The sequence below is a fragment of the Trichechus manatus genome, unplaced genomic scaffold (genome assembly GCF_000243295.1).
Source record: "Trichechus manatus latirostris isolate Lorelei unplaced genomic scaffold, TriManLat1.0 scaffold00105, whole genome shotgun sequence".
NCBI lineage: Eukaryota > Metazoa > Chordata > Mammalia > Sirenia > Trichechidae > Trichechus > Trichechus manatus.
In genome coordinates this window covers 6,008,381-6,029,790 of record NW_004444041.1, presented here as the reverse complement: position 1 = coordinate 6,029,790, position 21,410 = coordinate 6,008,381, and the positions used below count along the sequence as shown (strand labels likewise).

General features: G+C 40.0%; 1 protein-coding gene across 1 annotated transcript in view; it reads left to right on the top strand.

The window, feature by feature from the left end:
* FRAS1 (Fraser extracellular matrix complex subunit 1) overlaps window positions 1-21,410 on the top strand; it is a 516,919-nt gene that overhangs the window by 174,677 nt on the left and 320,832 nt on the right. Inside the window, exon 3 of the mRNA XM_012557480.1 lies at window positions 19,864-19,971. Within this exon, the coding sequence (XP_012412934.1) occupies window positions 19,864-19,971 (108 nt within the window). The remainder of the gene's footprint in view (window positions 1-19,863; window positions 19,972-21,410) is intronic.

Here is a 21,410-nt window from a genome sequence, read left to right as displayed (position 1 = left end):
TTGGTATGGTCTAATCTCATTAAGGAGCCCTGGTGGTGCAGTGGTTAAGAGCCCGGTTACTAACCACATGGTCAACAGTTGGAATCCACCAGCTGCTCCTTGGACATCCTATGGGATAATTCTGCTGTGTCCTGTAGGGTTGCTATGAGTCAGAGTCTCTTCGACGGCAATGGGTTTGGTTTTTTTGGTTTAATTGAATTAGGAGAAAATGCAATATTAAAGCCATTTCGTACAGTAGATCATTTAATCCTAAAGTATGAGATCAGTGCATCGGTTGATTTTCCCCATTGCCTCTTTCTCCAGCCATTTTATTTAGGAGCCCATTTCAACTTGTTAAGTGTGTCTGTCATTTGTTAACTCAATTACTATGGGAATTTCAAGAAGAGTAGTAGTACTTTATCTTTTCTCTATTTAAAGAAATCAATGCATATTTATTATATGATTAACAATCCTTTTTTCTTTTAACTCAGTAAGTGGGAAGTGTAGAATTTATTTTAAAGTTTAAAAATACCAAATTTCTTTAGTGGCCTCCTTTGGTGTTTTAAGATTTTTTTCCCCTTCTGTAACAAGTTCTTGCTTATGATAAATATGTACACAAATTTAACGTGGTGGTAAACAACTTATGGGGCTGATTAATTGAGAGTTGAAGTAAAAATTACCTGAGGTTTCTTTTTTGCATAAGTATTAGAAACTTTAAAAATTTGCATATGTTCTGTCTTCATTTATGCAGATCAGCTAAATAGGATGCCATTTACTGCATTTGTAAGAGATGTCTGTTAGCTGTGAACAAAACATTTTGATATGCCTTGGAAAGGACCCTCATTCCCAAAATGCTGATACCATTTTCTACAGATATGCATTTATTCTTGCCAAGCCTCATTTTACCCTTTCAATTGCATAACTTACCATCCTCTCTCCTTCAGAATGAGGTCCATGTTGAACCACTCAGTGTGCTTTGGACGATGTGGTTTGTGGGCATATTGTTCTACTGAGGGTTGTGAGACCTGTAGCCCCTGGTGCTCATGAAGGGGTGCCAAACCCTGATTAGCAAATTAATGTTTTCTCTTTCCTTCATTTGACCTTCGGCTTTAGGACAAGGCCACACAACTCTTCAGTTCATGTTAAATGTCAATCATGGGACCAAAAATGGATAAAGGCTGAAATAGTATATTTTGGATGAAGCCCAGGAAACAAATTATAATGTATGCTCTGTTTTTCATGGAATCATTCCCAAGGGTGCTGGAAATCTCAGGCTCATCCACAGTTTGGCCAGGAGAATTCTCCCAGGCTATTTACAACCACTGTAATTAGCCTGGTGTACACTCTGGAAGAATATAGGAGAGCAGGGCAGAGCTGTGGATCTTTCCCTTCGTTCAGTCTGAACTATAACTGGTCCTGAGATACTCGCTGGTTCTGCTTAGCTCTGGAAGAAATTACTATGTACTTGAATCAAGCTAGAACTTGTAATAACTCCAATGGAATCTATTAGAATACCCCTGTGGGATTCACCTACTGTTCTGGCTGGCTCTGGTCAACAGATTCCAATAGTTGTCATTCAGAGTTAGCAGCCCCGCTGTCTGATGTACGTTCTCATGCTTGTTTCATGTGTGTGCATTTCATCTCACTGGTGCGCTTCCCCTGAAACTCATTGTCTCCTATTCTTTAACAGCTCCTAAATGTGGGACTTTGCATTGAACATAGTAACTTCTCTGTAAATGTGGACTGCAGGCGGGACTGGAGAGGCTAGAAGTTCTCAGGAGAACATTTGTTTTTGCATGTATATGCTGTGTGATCTTAATAAGTCCCAGCTAGATTTTGCAGTGAGTATGAGGCAGCAATTAAATTCTCTTGCCATTAGTAAAACAAACAGTAGGTGGGACAGATGTTAAGCTTAAATCTCTCCAGTGCACAATTTAGACCATATGTCCCACCTGTGGGCTGTCTGTAGCCTGTTGTGGTGGGTTTGCATGTATATGCTGTGTGATGTTAATAAGTCCCAGCTAGAGTTTGCAGTGAGTGAGTATGAGGCAGCAATTAAATTCTCTTGCCTTTAGTAAAACAAACAGTAGGTGAGACAGATGTTAAGCTTAAATCTCTCCAGTGCACAATTTAGACCGTATGTCCCACCTGTGGGCTGTCTGCAGCCTGCCCTTTTGTTGTGGTGGGTCCCCTAATTCTCTTTTCAGTCCCTTTCATCTCATCGTTGTGCACTGCAAACCACATAGAGGCCTTTCAACTTCCTCTGCATTTTGTTTCATTCAGCCAATCGGCTAGTACTGTCAGCTAATTGGAGTGGAAATGTAAAATGAAAGCTGTATTATTCAGCTGCCAAGTCTCCTCACTTGGCAGGGAGTGGGTGAGGCTGGTAATTGTACCAGAAGTGTAATTGCTCTGGGTTCTGCCCCTGGATTTAACAGCGAACCCTAGGAGGTTCTTCCTCTGGGACACCTGATACCTGCTTCTCTTCAGTAGCTTCCTGGCAAACAGTGAGGCTTGAAGCAGATTCAATCAGGCATTCTTATGTTGTTAAAGAATACAACCCGTATGTGTTTTGCTGACTGTGGGAGTGGGTTGCTTGGTCTAAGTACTTAGTCATAATATGCCATTCCCATTAGAACTGGCAGTTAATTTCCTCTTGGTTTGGACTGGGGGTGGGATCCATGTTCCTGGGCCATGGGGGTGGATGAAGATGCTAACCTCACATGCCAACTGTGGCCTGTGCCAGGGCGTTCTTGGGTGCAGTGGTTGATGCAGAACAGAAGCCCATTTTGTAAACTAGTTATGAATGAGGAAAGGTTTGCATGTTTGGAAAGAGTTGAGTAACTTAATGGAAAAAAAAGCAAAGTAATTAGTATTCTTAAAGTTGATCATTTTGGTGTTTCTGGCCCAGCCCGTTAGCTCGCTTGCTTGCTTTTTCCCTCCCTCACTTTCTTCCTTTCTTTTAGATTTTTTCCCACTTTAATTCATAAGTCAAGTGACAGTAGTGAATAATACCCTAGGTAGCTTATGTTGGCTCTAGCATGTGGGAACACTATGACACAGGTACTTTCACTCCTCCTACCCTTAACCTTTGCCAGACAATGGTAATCTTTCCCACTAACCTGCCTGGACAGAATCCTCCTCAATACAGCGTTTCAGCCAGCCATTTCCAAAGTTGACATGTGTGATAGAACCTATTTATTATCTCTGATTGAGAAATTAGAAGAAAGTTTCCAGTGATCCTAGGAAATGGAAATAGCAGCAGCTAAGTGATTTTATTATACTCTTCTCATTTCTCAAGATTAAAACCAGTTGCTGTTGAGTTGATTCCAACTTGTGACAAACTTGTGTTGCAGAGTAGAACTGTGCTCCATAGGGTATTCATGGCTGTGACCTTTTGGAAGCAGATTGCCAGGCCTTTCTTCTGAAGCACCTCTGGGTGGGTTTGAACCATCAACCTTTCCATTAGTAGTCAAGTGTTTAACCATTTGCACCACCCAGGAGCTCTTTTGCCAAGATTAAAGAGGTTGATTTTAGCAATGTTGCTTACTACAATTTTGTTCATAATTATTTTATTTTGTTATGATGGCTTTATGGAAATATTCCTCAAATATTTCCAGAGAAGGAACTGTTTTTGATTCCCTAGAAGCTTAAAATCTTGAGGAAGATATTGAGAGTAAGGTCGCTGAGGAGTACTGTTTGCCCTTGTTGATCCCCTCCCTCCTGGAAATTTTGCCAGCTGCAAAGAGATGGAGTATAGGTGGTGGCTGTAGCAGCAGCCAAGGTCAGTTAGATCTATGGATGAGTTATGCTCAAACCTTTTGAGAACTGTACTCTTTGGAACTAATATCATGTTCAGTTGAAAGAATATGATTCTTCAAACCAAACTGTCCTGGCTTCAAATCCTGGCCTCATTAGTTATATGATAACTGACGGATTAATATCTCTGTGTTTCTTTCTTTTTTTGTAAAGCAAAACTACTTTGTAGGATTTTTGTAAGAATTGAATTTCATAGATCGATAGCTGGGTAGATAGATAGATTGATCTAGCACAGTACCTAACATGTAATAGTTGCTCAGTAAATAGTAGCTGTGGGCATATAACTTGTGTAATGACATTTTCAGATGGACATTTTAAAATGATTTGGGAGTTTGTGTGTGTATTTAAAGCAGTATTTCTATGGTTATTATATTTTGAAAAGTAAGCTAACTAGTTTGCATGCTAGGAGTGGTTGTATATTGATAAGCATGGTCATGAAATGCACACGTAAGAAGAAATTCAGCAGAAGATGAACTACGTTACAAATTCGGTGTAGGGGTGTACACTGACGACCACTCTGAGAAACAGAGAGGTCAAAGAGGGAGTTGTCTGGCGTGCCTGCAAAGGTCTGAGGGTGGAGAACAGAGAGCCTCTGTTCTACTGGGTAAGCACTCATAATTGTCTAGGGTGGGTGTATTATCTTGATTCTTTTTACATAAAAGGAAACTGAGGCTTAGACAAGATAATTATTTAGCTTAAAGTTCTATTGCTAGTAAGTCAGAGAGCTAGATTCAAATCCAGAGCTGTGTGACTCTAAAACCCATCTCTAGGTTATGTAATCTAATCTCTGAATTTTCCAGCAGAGGAATGTGAGGCCCAGGGGAGTGACTTGTGTAGTGTGTCCAGCTTGGTAAAGGCAAAGCCTAAGCTAGAATCCAGTTTCTGACTCCCAGACCAGTGTTCTTTTTCTATACCACATTCCCTCTCCAATTATTTACTTTTGCTTTGTTCCCTAATTGTTTCAAAAGTCTTGTTTCTTCAGCTGTATTTCAAGTTCAAGGGAAAATGTTAGGGGTTGGGTTATGTTCTTTTTCTGTGTCTCCCACATTGCTTAACACAAGGATAGATCCTGAATAAATTCTTGGAGACTTGAATTCTTGTAGAATTTAGTCCCGAGAATCCTATTTTGAATGAAGCAGAGGTATAAATACGTGCTGTTGTTGTTACGTACCGTTGAGTCAGTTCCAATTCATAATGACCCTATTTATAACAGAAGGAAACATTGCCTGGTCCCCTGCCTTCCTCACAATAGTAGGTATATTTGAGCCCATCGTTGCAACCACTGTGTCAGTCCATCTCATTGAGGGTCTTCCTCTTTTTTGCTGACCCTCTGCTTTACCAAGTATGATGTCCTTCTCCAGGGATTGGTCCTTCCTGATAACATGTCCAAAGTAAGTGAGACAAAGTCTCATCATTCTCGCTTCTAAGGAGCATTCTGGCTGTACTTCTTCCAAGACAGATTTGTTTGTTGTTTTGGCAGTCATGGTATATTCAGTATTCTGCACCAACACCATAATTCAAGTGCATCAATTCTTCTTTGGTCTTCTTATTCACTGTCCAGATTTTGCATGCATATGAGGCAATTGAAAAGACCGTGGCTTAGGTAAGGTGCACCTCAGTCCTCAAAGTGACCTCTTTACTCTTTAAGATTTTAAAGAGGCCTTTTGCAGTGATTACATAGATACATATTGGGGCTTTTTCTTTGAGAAATTTAGTACATACTTCGCAATAATTGTTCTCGACATTATTGGATCCACTGCCCTGTTTTTATCCAGTTTGATGATCTTTATTTTTTAACATTTACTTGCAATGTAATTACTAATGTTTTTAAGTTTATATCTACTATCTTACTATTTGTTTTATATTGTCCTTCTTATTCTGTTTCTTTTTTCTCTCCTTTTTTTCCCTTTGAATTTAGCCAGTATTTTTTTTTTAATATTTCCCCATCTATTAGCTTGTTAGTTATACATCTTTTTTCTGTTACTTTAGTGGTTATCCTAGAGAGTACAACATGTATTATTCATGATATTTACCTCTTACTAGCCAACACTAGCACCTTGGAACACTTTATATACCTGTAGGTTGAAGAATTACTTTACCTAAAGAATTTGGTTATTGTCCCTTGTTCCTGGGAGGTAACCTCTAAACCCTTGTAATTTCTCAAGTGATTGGAGTGTCAGAGCTTGAATCACGTCTGCTAATGAGGAGGCTCATGTTGAGTGGGGGCTAGCCACTCCAGAAATACCCACCTGTGATAATCAGCCAGACCTCTGGGTGGGGGGGCCTGAATGTTGAGTTCAGTCACACAGCCAATGATTCAATCAATCATACCTATATAATGAACCCCCATAAAAACTCTGGACACTGAAGCTCAGGTGAGCTTCCTGGTTGGTAATACACATCAGTACACCAGGAGGGAAAATGTGTCCTTGAGGACACAGAATCTCTGTGTTGGGGAGTCTCCTGGACCTCGTGTTAGGCATCTCTTCTTTTGTATCCTTTTAATAAAGCTATATTCCTAAGTATAGGACTTTCCTGGGTTCTGTGAGTCATTTGAGCAGATTACCAAATCCAAGGGGATAGTGAGAACCACTGAATTTGTAGCCAGAAGGTCAGAAGTGAGGGTATCCTGGGGACCCCTGAACTTGTTACTGGTATCCTGAGCACGTAGTGGGAACCCCCAAATCTGTAGCCAGCAAGTCAGAAATGCAGGTGTCCTGGGAACCTCCAAGCTTGTGGCTGGTGTCCTGAGGGGGCTGTGGGAACCCTGAAATTTGTGTAGCCAGCTGTCAGAAATGCAGGTATCTTGGAGACCCCCAAATCTGAGGCCAATGTCTGAAGTCTTGGGCAGACTTGATAGTCTGAAGGACTGTGCTGTTGAAACTGTGAGCGGTTAGGGTCGGAAGATGAAGAACTCTCTGCAGTTAGTAACAGTGTTGGAAGAGAACTGAATAAAATTTAATCGATTTTTAAAATACCCTCTCCTGTCTTGTGTGTTATTATTGTCATGCATTTTATTTTTACATGTATTTTAAATCCCATAAGATGTTATTGTTTTTGTTTTGATTTATTCAGATTTACTTACACATTTACCTTTTTGATTATTTTAAGCCCCTTTCTGCATTACTGTGTTTTCACCTGGAATCATTTTCCTTTTGCCTTAAAAACTTCTGTTAGTATTTTTTTAGGTTGGCTGTGTAGGTGGCAAATTCTCCTACTTTTTATTAATGTAAAACATCATTATTTCTCAAAGAATATTTTCACTGGGTATAGAATTCTAGGTTGGTGACTGTTTTCTTTTAGCACTTTAAAGATGGTACTCCTTTGCCTTCTGACTTCCAAATTTTTTTAAATGAAGAAGTTAGCTGTCAGTTTTGGCATTCTCCTTTGAAGATAATTCCCCACTATTCTGTAGCTTTTATGATTTTTCTCTTTGCTGTTGGATGTACTTAGGTTTTCTTTATTCTGCTTGATATTGTTGTAGGGGAAAAACACCACAAAATTTAGTAAAGCAAAAAGAAAGTTTTATTCGGCATATATTCAAAAGGGCAGAAGTGGGAAGCAGACAAGCATGCTGCTAGAGCTATGTCTGCCCGAGTCCAAAGATTATTACAGAATAAGCAAGAATGGGGAAAATGGGCAAGCACACGGCCACAGCCATGTCTGCCCGCGTCCAAAGAACACTTACAGAGCCATCAGTATTTATTAACATTACAAATGGGCAAAACCATTGAAAGCTTACTCTTTTCAGATTGGTCAGAAACTGTGATCCTACATTTTGAATTGTCTTTGTTAACAATCATTGGTACAGGTTTCAGTAACAAGAGTCAGGAGGGTCTTCATTGGTCCAACAAATTTCTTTTCACTAAATGCTAATAGAAGAAGATAAGAGTGGAAAGGCTTTTGTGTTGTGTTTGATAGGCTTTATGTGAAAGTTTCCCTAAAAGATATTTTCCAAGATTATCTTAGCTATTGTCTTTATACCTCAGGGCCCAGTTGATGTGTCCTGGTGAGTCCTTGTGAGCCTAGCTCCAGCTGGGTCACATTCTCTATGCTCAAGGGGAGGGAATAATAACTCCAATATTATTTCCTAAATCAATATTCATAGCACTTCTTAAATCTATGACTTAATTTTTTCTTCATTTTCAGAAAATTCTTGGCGCCATTACTTCTTCAAAATTTTATTTCTGCTTCATTCTGTTTTCTCTTACTCTAGAACTCAATTGCCCATATGTTATAACTTTCACCATTCTACCTGTGTCTCAAATGCTCTTTTTAGTATTTCCTATCCTTTTTATTCTTTATGCTTCAGCCTGGATAATTTCTATCAACCTATCTTTTTGTTTACTAACTTTCTCTTTAGTTATATCCAGTCTGCAATTAGACAAAATTAATTTCATTTGTTTGTATTTTCTGTTCTACAATTTCCATTTAATTATGTTTGTAGATTCTGGTTTTCTGGTGAAATACTATTCATAGGTATTTTAAAATCTGAGTTTGATAACTCCAATATCTGTTTCTACTGTCTTCCATTATCTTCATAAATTTCGGAACAAATTAAGTTCTGAGTTACATGGTAGTTAAATTTCTGGATAGGTCAATGTATATTATTATTACTATGCAACAAATACTTTGTGTTTGTATGCAAAACAGAGTTAGCATTTATACTCAGATAATTATAAAGAGGCTTTTCATTGACATGAATGTTTGGTGGGACATTTGAAAGTGTTCTGCTCATTATATCCCATCTAGAATATGTGACATCCGTCCATTAAATGCCAGTAGTGCCTCACACCTTCAGTCTTCAAGACCAATTTCCAACTTCCTCTTGGAGTGGTACAGCCTCCTGTTGAGGACCCCTGCTTTACATCTAATAGTAAGGCACGGTTACCAGTAATGAAGCCTTTGACTCATGGAGTTTGTCAGGCCTGAAGGCAGGCTCAGTAGGATGTGACTCTATCTGGATGAACGTGGATGTCAGTACAACTCCCCACCATTTACTGAATTGCAGTTTAACTAGGGCAGCTGACAATAGCTGGCTAGAGGAGAAAGTTCCGGGTTGAGAACATGCAGCAGAGTTTCAAATGACGTGACACAGCTATGGCTTACTGGAACATAATAGCATCAGGCAGACCAGTCTAGCATTTAGTCAGAAATTGAGGGTTCCTTTTAGAGCAAAGGTGTTGACTAAGACATAAGTCTGGAAGGCAGGATCTCAAACTGTGCAGATTGAAAATGGCTACTGCAGCTGCCAAGCTGTCAAAGAGCGGCATGGAGAGTGAAGTGCTGTTGTCGGTGTATTCGGCTGTTCAGCAACTACATCACAGAAATAATTAGCAGTTCTTTAAATTTGAGAATATCCATCCATCCATTCATTTATTCAAGTACATGAATTAAGTACCTACTATGTTTTAGTCACTATGAGAATACAAAGCTACTATAAAAATGGCTTGGGGATGGTGTCTAACCTCCTCCAACCCCACGAGGGAGAAGGAGAACCAAGATCAACAACACAAGGCTGACTCCCATGAGGTGGAGGCCAGACAAGCCTCCTCTCTGCCATCTTTACCAATTCTGACACCAGCTGTCCCTCCAACAGCACTCTCTACTTCTCTGCTGGGTTTGATAATTCACTGCAGTGACCACACAGAACTCACAGACCATACTCACGATTATGGGGTTTATTAGGGAAGTGACAGGTTACGGTTCAGGCTCAGGAAAGCTTAGGATACAGTTCTTCTATCAGGACAGTCTCTTTTCATCTGTGCTCACAGGCATACCTCTTCTTGGCCCTGGCCTCTGCCCAGAGGCACTCAGCTTTCTCTCTCCATGGGTCTCCTATGCTGTCTCCTTCTGCCGGGTCTCCTGCTGCTGGGTGTCTGCTGTCACTTCTCACTGCCTTTAGTGTTACAGTTCTCTCTCTGTCTCCTGGTTCCAGGAGCTTCTCAGCACAGGGATCTTGGGTCCAAAGGATGCGCTGGCTTTTCTTCCTTGGTGGTGGTGGAATTCTTCCCTACCTCTGGGGTGGCTCCTTTCAAGCCCAGCAGGATGGCAAAACTGACCAATCCCTTTGGTGGGCCTCAATTACCCTATCACACAGTCCCGTCCAGTCACCTGGTTAGGAGTTACAAGACCATGGTAAGAAGGGCCACACAAAAGCAATCCAGTACACCGCATCTACCTATAAATAAAGAAATTGTCTCTACTCTTGGGAAGGGAGATAGACAAGTAAACAACAAATTATAAAATGAATGATAATGATCTAGTTGGGGAGAAAGACAAGAAAATGAATATTTTTAATATGAGAGATAATGGTATAGCTGTAAATTAATTTCATGTGCAAACATTTAGAATGTTTAATTTTTTCTCCCCATTTGCCTTAGGAATGTGAAATGAAGTCTTTGGGAGCTGAACTGATAGAGAAAAAAAAGTAATTACAAGCTTAAGCTAAACTAGAATCTCCCTAGTATCGAGATTACTTAAAGTGGAAATATGAGGCTGACTTTTTATTCATTATAGAACTTTTTCTGTGGTTAACATCTGTAGAAATTTATGAGGGTTACTTTGTTGTTGGGATATTCTTAGGTTGAGCTTTTTTACTATAACAGGATTGTGTTAGAACTAATGGAAAGCTGGGTATAAAAAATAGAAGTGTTACAGGGGTAAGCTTGTGTTTCAATTATTTTGAAATCTGAAATTTGTAGCACATTCTCTGGATATTTAATTTTATTCTGTATCTAGAATAGACTTTTTTTTTTTTACACCAATCTAGGAATATAGTTTTCACAGCCCTTTATAGTATAATATTTTGTAAACATTTAAACTTAAGAGCATTAACTTCCCCTTATCTTGGAAGCTGAAGACTCTAAGCGATTTTGTAGAGTTTTAAATACTACAACAATTCATTCTATCACAGAAAATACCACACTCAACAGGTGAATATTGCAGCAAGTGACCACTCTCACAGCTAACAGTTATTGAGTGTTTCCTATGGACCAGTCACTATACTAAGTACTTGATATACATTAGCTTCTTTCATCTTTACTATCCTTGGTATTATCCTTAGTTTACATTTGAGGAAACTGAGTCTCAGAAAAGCTAAGAGATTTGTGCCCAAGCTAGGAAGTAGCTGAATTGGTATTTGAAAATGACTACCATATCTACCCACTCTACTATATAGACATTGTTACTTGAATTAGTGTGGGCTGTAACCTTGTGTTCATAGCCTAAGGCTAGAGACAGAGATGTGAGTATGATGGGAAAAACATAAGCTTCAGAATCAAATGGACACCGTTTCAAATACAGGTTCCATCACCTACAGTATTACTTTGGGAATATTAATTATCCTCTCTGAACCTTGATTTCCTCATGTGTAAAATGGGCATGATAATAATATCTATCTCAAAGGGTTTTTTAACTTGCTGTGCTGTTCAGGGTCTCTTTTTTATTTTTAATTTTATTGTTGTACTTTAAGTGAAAGTTTACAATTCAAGTTAGTCTCTCATACAAAAATTTATACATACTTTGTTATGTGACCCTAATTGCTCTCCCTATACTGTGACAGCACACTTCTTTTTTCCACCCCTGATTTCCCATGTCCATTCAACCAGCTCCTAACCCTCTCTGCCTTCTCATCTCACCTCCGGACAGGAGCTGCGCATTTAGTCTCATGTATCTACTTGAGCTAAGAAGCACACTCTTCATGACTATCATTTTATGTCCCATACTCCAGTCTGATCTTTGTCTGAAGAGTTGGCCTCGGGAATGATTTTAGTTCTGGGTTGACAGAGAGTCCAGGGGCCATGCTTTCTGGGGTTCCTCCAGTCTTGGTTAGACCATTAAGTCTGGTCTTTTTACTAGAGTTTGAGTTCTGCACCCCACTTTTCTCGTGCTTCATCAGGGACTGTCTGTTGTGTTCCCTGTCGGGGTGGTCACTGGTGGTAGCCAGGCACCATCTAGTTCTTCTGGTCTCAGGCTGATGCAGTCTCTTGTTTATGTGGCCCTTTCTGTCTCTTGGGCTAATACTTTCCTTGTGTCTTTGGTGTTCTTCATTCTTCTTTACTTCAGGTGGGTTGGGACCAACTGATGTGTCTTAGATGGCTGCTCGCTAGCTTTTAAGACACCAGATGCCACTCACCAAAGTAGGATGCAGAACATTTTCTTAATAAACTTTGTTATGTCAGTTGACCTAGATGTCCCCTAAAAGCATGGTCCCCAGACACCTGCCTCTGCTACTCTGCCTGTTCAGGGTCTCTTGTCAGTCAATTGAACGAAGACATTTTTCAGTTATATATAACAGGTATCTTTTCACCTGTGATTCATGCTGTTGTTTCTGTATCCAAGTTGATAGATTCGTATAGCTGATACCTTCAGGTTTATCATTTAAGACAGCTGAAGGAGAATTACTCTGAGATGCTGAAATGGTAAACTATGTAGGTCCTTGGTATGTAAAACAAGAAAGTCCTCCATAAGGGGGTATTATATGGAGCAAGTCTTTGAAATAGGTCTCAGATAGGAAGGGGTTCACCATTTTCTTTTTTGTTTGGCATTAACTTGTATTTACTTCTCTGGAAAGGAGAGAACTTAATGTAAATGCAAGGACTCGTATCGTTTCTCGACAATAAGTGTCCTCTGCTACTTTTTATTTGGGGTGTAACGAGGAGCTTTACATGAACTTTAAAACGAGACCCAATGAAAATGGTATTGTTTATCTAAGCTGTCTGAGGAAGGGCACTTGGGAAAAGAGTTGAACTCAGAAATAACCTTATGAAAGCTATTGATTCGTTTCTTTATGGTTCCTTGACAAACGAGGACCATTATTTCTGTGCCCGAACTGGAGTTGGGTCAAAGAACCCTTTTTTATGGATTATCTTTCCTGAACACCAGACTTGTCAGGAAAATGTACCTCTAGAAATGAAGACATGAGGTCCAGTTTAATATCATGGTCCTTTCGTTGCTTTGAAGGGCAATCAGGGAGCACAGTTAATTTTTCAAAAGTTTCACTGAGCATAGGAGGTTTGGGGATAGCTCAGGGAGTTTAGATAACTTGCCCAATGCTACCTATTTGGTACATGGTAGAAGTTATTTTAACACAAACTGCCCCCCCTCCCACACACCCCCATGTCAGTTCAGTTGCAAAGCCCAGGCTTTATCTACCTATGATTTGAGAAGGGGCGGGGGGAGCACAATAATTTTTGTTCTTTTGCCTTATATTTTAAAAGTAACTTTAAAAGACCACACAAGTAATATGTTTTTATTGTTGAAAAAATTGAAAATATAGATTAGGTTAAAGGAAAGACCAAAAATAAAAAATAAAAAATAATCACCTAAAACCTATACACCACTGGAATAACTACCATTTACTTACTGGTTTATATACCTTCCTACTTTGTTTCTATGCACGTAAATATATCTTTATTACAAAAAGGCATTATATTCTACATACTGTTTTGTAACTGGAAAGCACAGCTTTTGGGAAGCTTTATTCCTTTTTTCTCATTTTTAGCCTAAGAAGCCAAGGGAATTTAAAATCAGGTGAATTAATCAATAATTTGAGTAGGGTTATTATATCATTCAGATGAAAGAAAATTTATGTTGACAGTCGATATACTGCTCTTATAGAATATTATAAATAATTTTCCCCCAGAAATTTGAGTACTGATGAGGAGTATATTCATTGTTTATTTTTAGCAGGAATCAAATGCTAAATAAACACTTAACCAAGTGAAATAAGTTTTAAAAAAAAAAAAGCTCCTTGCTGTTACTTTAAGGCATTTGGAGATGAAGACACTATATTATCTATAAGAACTTTTTCTTTACATATTATTGAAATAAAAAGCAGTTTAAACAGATCATATTTTGATTGCTTTTTAGGTTTGTCATAATCTAATCTTTTGATCTATATTCTAGTGAAAAGCTATTTTAAGAATATATCTTTTGCAGAGTATTTTAAATTGGAAGACAGGATTATAAAGCAACAGAATTGCAGTAGTAACATAGAAAATCTGTAAAGCTACTTTACAATGTTATTTCTTTGGACTTTATGGCTTTATCCAAAGTTTTAGCTATTGAGGAACTCCAGTATCCTTACCTTCATAAAGCAGTTTTATGAGACCACACAAATTGATTCGTAAAATTTTAGACTTGAAAAATATATGGCCATCTATCCAGTCCTTGGTAAAGAGCGCATTTTATTTAAAATTAACTAAATTATCTACTTCCATGAGGACATTAAGATAGGAAGGTTTTTTTTGCATGTCCAGTACCTAGATGAAGAAAATTTTTCTTGAAATATTCTTTATTTGACACCAATGAAGTAATAACATTTAACATTATGGGGATTTTGTGGTGATATCACTTAAATATTTTTTTCAAGCTCTCTCACAAATTCATTTGGATAGATATTTTCATGAGGGTGTGTACCCAGCGTTGTTCGTTAATTTTTCCAGCATTCAGGCACCATGCTAGGTGAAGGAGATTTAAAAGTAAGAATAACACAAGATATCCTGCCTTGAAGAGTCATAGTCTGGTTGTTGTTAGGTGCTGTCAAGTCGGTTCCGACTCGTAGTGACCCTACATACAACAGAACGAAACACTGCCCGGTCCTGTGCCATCCTCACAATTGTTGCTATGCTTGAGCCCGTTGTTGCAGCCACTGTGTCAGTCCATCTCATTGAGGGTCTTCCTCTTTTTCACCGACCCTCTACTTTACCAAGCATGACGTCCTACTCCAGGGACTGGTCCTTCCCGATAACATGCCTAAAGTACGTGAAATGAAGTCTCTCCATCCTTGTTTCTAAGGAGCATTCTGGCTGTACTTCCAAGACCGATTTGTTTGTTCTTCTGGAAGTCCATGGTATATTCAATATTCTTCGCCAACAGCATAATTTAAAGGCATCAGTTCTTCTTCAGTCTTCTTTATTCATTGTCCAGCTTTCTCATGCATATGAGGCGATTGAAAATACCATGGCTTGAATCAGGCGCCCCTTGGTCCTCAAAGTGACATCTTTGCTTTTGAGCACTTTAAAGAGGTCTTTTGCAGCAGATTTGTCCAATGCAGTATGTTGTTTGATTTCTTGACTGCTGCGTCCATGGGCGTTGATTGTGGATCCAAGTAAAATGAAATCCTTGACAACTTCAATCTTTTCTCTGCTTGTCATGATGTTGCTTATTGGTCCAGTTGTGAGGAGTTTTGTTTTCTTTATGTTGAGGTGTAATCCATATTGAAGGCTGTAGTCTTTGATCTTTATCAATAAGTGCTTCAAGTCCTCTTCACTTTCAGAAAGGAAGATTATGTTATCTGCATATTGCAGGTTGTTAATGAGCCTTCCTCCAATCCTGATGCCGCCTTCTTCTTCATATAGTCCAGCTCCTTCTCGGATTATAGTCTGGTGGGAAGACAGATATGTAACACATTCAGGAAAGCTTCCTGGACCAAAATATGCCTTAAACTGTAAATTAAAATAAAATATGACTTTATGAATGAAAGTGAAAAAGTTATTTCCTGTTTTAAGGCGATCCCATTTAGAGTTGAACAGGCCAAGTCCAGGAATTGAGGGCTGCTAATAACAATTCTGGTGACATAGTGGTTAGAAGCTCGGCTCCTTGGAAACCCTATGGAGCAGTTCTACTCTGTCCCATAGGTCACTATGAGTCGGAATCAACTCAACAGCAACAGGTTTGTTTTTTTTTTAATAACAATTCTGTCACTTTATAAAGTGGAAATAATAATAACAGTGCCAGTATTGTAGGGTTGTACTGCATATAAGTGCTTTGCATAGAACTGACTTAGAGCTGCTTCCCTCTGCTGGGTCCAGCTCTCTAGGATGATGACAGAGATTGGGAAAGCAAACTAAGTCACTTTCCTCCTGTATAACATATGCCTCCTGTGATCTGCATTTCCTGCTTAAAGAGTAGTCAACATAAGCTAAGTGATCAGTAAATGCTAGTTGGCTGGCTTTGTAAAATTGTCACTTTTATTTAATTTCTATCCTGAAACCAATCACGTTTTCTTGAAATTGGCAGGAAATATGTATTACAGTGCTTTAGAATCAAATTTATTTTTTCTCACCTTCTTGTCATTACTCTTTGTTTGGGTTAAGAGTAGACTATAGTTGGCATGCTATTGCCAGTTTCAGAGAAATGTGCTATAACAGTAGAGAAAGAAATTCACAGGTATTCCAAGCCAGGTTCTGGTACTCATTTGCTTTGATGCAAAACTTTTGTGAATCTGACATTGGAAATGTAATTGCACCTTAAAACCAAACCACTGGCATTGAGTTGACTCCAATTCATAGCAACCTGATGTGTGTCAGAGTAGGACCGTGCTCCATAGGGTTTCCAATGGCTGGTTTTTTGGATGCAGATTGCCAGGCCTGTCTTCTGGGGTACTTCCAGCTGGACTCGAACCTGCAACCTTCCAGTTAGCGGCCAAGTACATTAATCATTTGCACCACCCAGGGACTCCAGTCGCACCTTAGGTATATTTTATATTTCTTAAATGACTTGGGAGAGATCCCTTGGTTTGAAATTCATTCCCTAAGAGATTATAAATTTAGCCATTTCTCAGTCCAAAAGGATGACCTCCATTTTGCTTGTGCACGTGTGTGTAAATCTGCTCTAGTGGTGGTTTTTGCCTTTTTGTGTGGAAGCGTCTGTTTCTAGCATCCATCAGTTTCCCAGCTTATTCCAGCTCAAGTTGAATGCTGGTGTTCTGCTGACTGGGTGCACTCTGAGGATGATTCTACGAAGAGTTTAGAAACTTCTCTTATTCCTCTCCAAAGTATTTTAGGAGCACTTCAGTTGGTTGAGTTGGAATAGACTTGATGGCAACGTTTTTTGTTTTTTGTTGTTTTTTTTTTTTTTTTTTTCAGTTGGCTGAAGAAAAAGGATGAGAGAATTTAGAATGGAAGAAAAAGCCTTCACTAAGCAACTTATGAACAGTTAGCTCTTGGTTTATTAAGGGCCTACATTTTGCCAGGCCATGGACAGTCCGTCTTTGAGGGGCTTATGGTCTTCTCCAGCAAGGCTAATGAGAATATAAATGAGGGCAACCAAGTGTCACAGTGCAGAGAGGAGACAGTGAGGCCACAGAGAAGTGGTGAGGAGCCCCACCCTGAATGGGGGCCAGGTGTGCAGGGTTAAGGGTTGGGAAATGATTCTCCTTGAGGTTGAAGCTTGAAAGAAGAGTTGGTTTACAAATGGTCTTTGGGGAAGTCAGGGAAGAGGGATAATTCCAGGAGCAGGGTGAGGTGTGAGTTCAGAGAAGGAGAGACTGGAGCTGTCCAAAGGTCCCTGCGTGGTGCAAATGATTTGTGGTCAGCTACTAACTGAAAGAAAGGCCTGGCAATCTGCTTCCGTAAAGATTGTTGTTGTTGTTAGTTGCCATCAAGTGGTCTCCAACTCATAGCAATCCCACGTGTGCAGAGTAGAACTGCGCTCCGTAAAGTTTTCAGGGCTGTGACCTTTCAGAAGCAGATTGCCGGGCCTGTCTCCAAGGCACCTCTGAGTAAATTCATATGTCCAACCTTTCTGCTAGTAGCCAAGCACATAATTGTCTGTGCCACCCAGGGACTCCTTCTGTAAAGATTACAGCCAAGAAAACCCTGTGGAGCCGTTCTGCTCTGTAATACATGGTGTTGCCATGAATCAGAATCGACTCAATGGCAACAGGTTTGGTTATTTTTTGTTGTGGGGCTGTCCAAACAGCTTGACCAAGTTGTAGTGGAGGGATGACAGTCTCAGGTGGGTGAGAAACCTGTGAGTTTCGCCAAGGGCAGAGAGAGGCTAGGGCCAGATTATCCCATCATAGGTAAAATAATGAGCTACTGGAAAGTTTCAAACCAGAGTATAACATGGACCAAAACCCTAAAAACGACCCCATTGCCATAGAGTTGATTCTGACTTATAGAGACTCTATAGGACAGAGTAGAACTGCCCCATAGGGTTTCCAAGGCTGTAATCTTTATGGAAGCAGACTGCCACATACTCTTAAAAGAGGTTTAGTGCTCAAAACTCAGCCAAACAGTATGGCTATATGAAACCCATATCCAAAAGGAATTTGGGTTAGGAAATCTCTGGGAAAATGGATTTCAGTACAGCATATGGTATCTTTATGCCTTCAATTTGACATCAGAGCAGCCTTTTAAAGGGCAGAAACAGGTCTTTATGGGATCTATGCATTAACTGGGTTCAAAGCTACTTCACAAATGGGCACAATTGAAAAAGATATCTTGCATCATAAACCCCTTGCCGTTGAGTTGATTCTGACTCATAGTGACCCTATAGGACAGAGTAGAACTGCCCCGTAGAGTTTCCAAGGAGCAGCTAGTGGATTCAGACTGCCAACCCTTTGGTTAGCGGCCGAGCTTTTAACCATTGCGCCACCAGGGCTTCATCCAGCATCAATTGTTGTTTTTAGGCGCTGTCGAGTCGGTTCTGACTCATAGCAACCCTGTGTACCACAGAACGAAACACTGCCCGGTCCTGCACCATGTTGACAATCGTTGTTATGCTTGAGCCCATTGTTGCAGCACTGTGGCAACCCATCTTATTGAAGCTCTTCCTCTTTTCCACTGACCCTGTACTTTACCAAGCATGAACTCCTTCTCCAGGGACTGATCCCTCCTGACAACATGCCCAAAGTATATAAGATGTAGTCTCACCATCCTTGCTTCTAAGGAGCATTCTGGTTGTACTTCTTCCAAGACAGATTTATTCGTTCTTTTAGCAGCCCATGGTATATTCAATATCCTTTGCCAACACCACAATTCAGAGGCATCAGTTCTTCTTCGGTCTTCCTTATTCATTGTCTAGCTTTTGCATGCATATGATGCGACTGAAAATACCATGGCTTGGGTCAGTCACACCTTAGTCTTCAAGGTGACATCTTTGCTTTTCAACACTTTAGAGGTCTTTTGCAGCAGATGTGCCAAACGTAATGTGTCTTTTGATTTCTTGATGGCTGCTTCCATGGGTGTTGATTGTGGATCCAAGTAAAATGAAATCCTTGAAGACTTCAGTCTTTTCTCCATTTATCATGATGTTGCTTACTGGTTCAGTTGTGAGGATTTTTGTTTTCTTTACGTTGAGGCGTAATCCATGGAAAGTGGGAAATGTAAAGAAATATCTAAGACCTTTCTGCACTGAGCCCAGATTCACTTTTCTATTAATGATCATCATCATTTTCCTTTTCAATTTGTGAAAAAATTACATAGTGCCATCAATTTATTCATATTTAATACTTCATGTTTACTGTCCAAAATAATTTGTGAGATTCTTATGGATGGTGCTCATACTTACAAATCAGTTAAGTCCTCAATTGTTAAGTGAAAGGCTGGTGGTTCAGATTCACCCAGAGGCACCTCAGAAGAAGTGCCTGGTGATTTGCTTCCGGAAGGTCACAACCTTGAAAATTCTAGCGATCAAGGTTCTAGTCTGTAACATATGAGGTTGCCATGAGTCAGAATCAAGTCAATGGCAATGTGGTATGCCTGGCACACAGCTAAGCACATAATAGCAACTTACTACATATGTGTTGGTTGAGCTCCTTAAAAAATTGAACTACTTTATTCAGATTTTCTTTGTATCTAATGAATGTTAGAGTGTGTAGTAGCAAAGAACTGTAAAGTGAAGTCAGAGGTGCTCGCAGTGGAAGTATCTAGTGGTAAATACTGCTTGACGATGCTCATTGGTGTTAGCCTAAGTGTCATTTTCCTTTAGACATGCTCCGATGGTTTCTGCTAGTTAACAGGAAAGAGAAACTTCATGTCAGGGAACAGCTTGTCCTCCTGAGGTTTCAGGCAAATTGATGTTTTTTACTCTAGGTATCGACAACTCTCTGCAGCTTGCCCTTGTCTTTGGCTATGTGGGTTGACTGTCATGAAATGTATTATACTGCTTTTATTGCCCCTTGGGGCTTAATCAGTGCCCGGCAAGTACTGTGTGTACCTGTGACTTTCCTTTGCCTTTTAATTGTTCAGCCTGTGGGGCTGTTGATGGTGTGGCTTTTGTGTGTTCATACCTTGACTGATCAGTTTTTAACCCAGAGCTTATGCTTCTTTGCAGGATGCCACAATTTGGAAGCCTGATTCATGCCAGAACTGCCGTTGCCATGGTGATATTGTTATCTGCAAACCTGCTGTTTGCAGAAACCCTCAGTGTGCCTTTGAGAAGGTATGGTATCTTAATTTATTTTAAAGATACTGGTAAAGTCAGTGTCTTAGGCTGGGTTCTCTAGAGAAGCAAAACTAGTAAAGTGTGTATAAATATATATATATAGAGAGAGAGATTTATATCAAAGAAACAGCTCACACGACTGTAGAGGCTATAATGTCCCAAGTCCGTGGATCAGGGTAGAGGCCTCTCCCAAATCACGCAGCTGCAGAAGCTGGTGAGCCCAAGATCGGCAGGTCGGAGAGCAGGGCTCCCCACTCGCAGGCCGTGAAGGTTGATGAATTCCAAGATCGGCAGGCAAGACCACAAGGTTTCTCCTGATTCACGTAGTTGCAGGGGCTGGTGAACCCAAGGTTGGCAGGGCAGAGAGCAGGGCTCTGCTCATAGGCTGTGAAGATCAATGAATCCCAAGTTCAGCAGATAAGCTGACAGCTCAAGTTCCAAGAACCAGAGACAGCCGCAGGATCCAGAGAGAGCAAAAAGCCAGAACGTCTGCTTATATTCAGATGCAGGCCACACCCCCAAGGAGACTCCCTTTCATCTGACTGGCTGCTCACAGTATATTCAATCATAGGAGTGATCACATTAAAACACTGAGAATCATGGCCCAGCCAAGTTGACACACAATCTTAACCATCACAGTGACAGGGAAAGGTTTTTGCATCTTTTTAGTTGGCTGCTTTTGATATGTATCCCAATCTCTAGTTGGAAACTTTCTGAAATACTGAAGAGAATCTTAAAGTACCGTATATAAGAATATCTTAATTTCCACTTATTGAGCATTTACTCTAGACCAGGCACTGGGTTAAAGATTTTAGAAATGTTATCCCATTGAATATAATGTGGGGCAGATATATTTATTACCACTTTGCAGGTGAGGAAAGTGAAGGTTGGAGATTTTAAGCAACTTACATAGGAGTCCTTGGGTGGTGCAAGCAGTTAAGTACTCAACTACTAACTGAATGATTGGCAGTTTGAACTCACCACCCAGGGGTGCCTTGGAAGAATAGGACTGACAATCTGCTTCTGAAAGATCGTGGCCTTGAAAACTCTGTGAAGCGCAGTTTTACTCTGCACACTTGGGGTCGTCATGAGTTGGAACTGACTGGATGAAATGGGTTTGGGATTTGGGTTTGGGCTCCATAGTTATACAATCAATAAAATGCTGGCCAGAGATTTTATCCTAGGTCTGACAGATGTCAAAGCTACTGATACTAGCCACAGCCTTTATGTGTTGAGTGGATGAAAGGTCAGGATTGACATCTTAAAGATGATTTTCCAAAAATTCTAGTTGGTGTGCCACTGACTGTATTATTCTGCACTGTTGGGCTCTCTCGGAACATAGGAGAGACTTTGACTCAAGGATGTCCTTGTATTTGACCAAGTCTGTGAGTGATAATTCCTCCTTTCCCCTCTGTTAAAAATCTTCAATTTTTTCT